The sequence below is a fragment of the Morone saxatilis genome, unplaced genomic scaffold, assembly GCF_004916995.1.
Source record: "Morone saxatilis isolate NCDOM2014 unplaced genomic scaffold, NCSU_SB_2.0 Contig1, whole genome shotgun sequence".
In the NCBI taxonomy this organism is placed as follows: domain Eukaryota; kingdom Metazoa; phylum Chordata; class Actinopteri; family Moronidae; genus Morone; species Morone saxatilis.
In genome coordinates, this window is record NW_023339651.1 from 9,203,427 (window position 1) to 9,204,945 (window position 1,519).

A 1,519-nucleotide genomic window follows, 5' to 3' on the forward strand; every position below is an offset into this window, starting at 1 on the left:
CAAAATAAGACTTTAATGACGTTAAATGATAAATTTGTCTTCTGTTGAGGATAATAAAAAAAATACAGTTTTTTGAGCTTGGAGTCTTAATTCCTGTAAAAACATGCCAGGTGTTTTTTCTCTGCATTAAAATATACAACATGCTATACTGTACATTTTGCATCAGGTACACTATTTGGGGCATTTTTCATGCTCTCTCAGGCTTAACTATTTCAAAATTCTTCTCTTTCAATTATTCTATGCAAGAGGTTTGTTGAATTTGAAACTTGCAAACCTGGCTTAGAATACCAAATGGTATGAATATGAAAACCACACAGACTAAAAGTCTGTTATTTTGGTCATGAAGAATATCATATATATGTGTTAGTTTGTCTTTGGCATTGCCCTGTGGTTATAATGTCCATCCATCATATGCAGATTATCTTCTACGAGGACAGGAACTTCCAGGGTCGTCACTATGAGTGCAGTAGTGACTGTCCAGAGATGCAAAGCCACTTCAGCCGCTGTAACTCCATAAAAGTGGACAGCGGCTGTTGGGTGGCCTACGAGAAACCCAACTATGGTGGCTATCAGTATATGCTGCCCAAGGGCGAGTATCCCGACTACCAACGCTGGGCAGGCTTCAATGACTGTATCCGCTCCTGCCGTATGGTGCCACCTGTGAGTTTTAATTGATGCCCTACACTGTTTGAAGCAATGTTCTCACTACAGGTTTCCTGTAGAAGTGCCAGTTTAGGATAATTTAGTTCTCAAGCCTAATCCTACTGATTTCACCACTCAGTGCCAGTATGTGGCTATTTTAAAATATCTCTTTTTGGCTTGACCTATAACTGCAGTAAAAAATAGATTGGGTCATTAGATTAGGTCAAGTTTTGTGCAGTAAATATTTACCCATCAGTTTATATCAGATTGTTATACTACTTAACTGTGGTAATGTAAAGTTTACCTAATGTAAATGACAGCATCATCTTAGTCTCTCGTCATTTCTTCCCTAGTATAATGGGAACTACAGGATGAAGATCTTTGAGCGCTCTGACTTTGGGGGCCAGAATATGGAGCTAATGGACGACTGCCCAGATCTGAATGAGCGCTTCCACACCCGTGACATCTCCTCTGCCAATGTCATGGAGGGCTACTGGATGCTGCATGAACACCCCAACTACAGGGGACGCCAGTACTTCTTGCGTCCCGGAGAGTACAGGAGGCACAGCGAGTGGGGAAGCACCAGCCCCACCTTTGGTTCTCTGAGACGTGTCACTGAGCTCAACTGATTCTCAGATTTTTTTTTACCCTTATTGAGCCCCACTGTTAAGCTTTCCACCCTCTTGTTCCCCATGTTAACACTGTTTCAGTGTGGTCTCAACACTGTGGTGTCCAAACCTGAAATCATACATTTTAATAATGGGGGTTTTGGTGCGTCTGATGTTGGGTTCTGGTTTTGTTGGGTTGCTTTGCATTGTTGGGTAAAGTTCCTCCCCAACTCAGTGCTCAAGCAAGCAAGCTCACCATAAATAGTGAT

General features: G+C 41.9%; 1 protein-coding gene across 1 annotated transcript; it reads left to right on the forward strand.

Moving 5' to 3' along the window:
* The first annotated feature begins 396 nt into the window (after window positions 1–396).
* Window positions 397–1,271, forward strand: crygmx (crystallin, gamma MX). Its single transcript, XM_035666236.1, has 2 exons — window positions 397–660; window positions 996–1,271. The coding sequence occupies exons 1-2, from the start codon at window positions 397–399 to the stop codon at window positions 1,269–1,271; spliced, it is 540 nt and encodes a 179-aa protein (XP_035522129.1).
* Window positions 1,272–1,519: the final 248 nt, after the last annotated feature.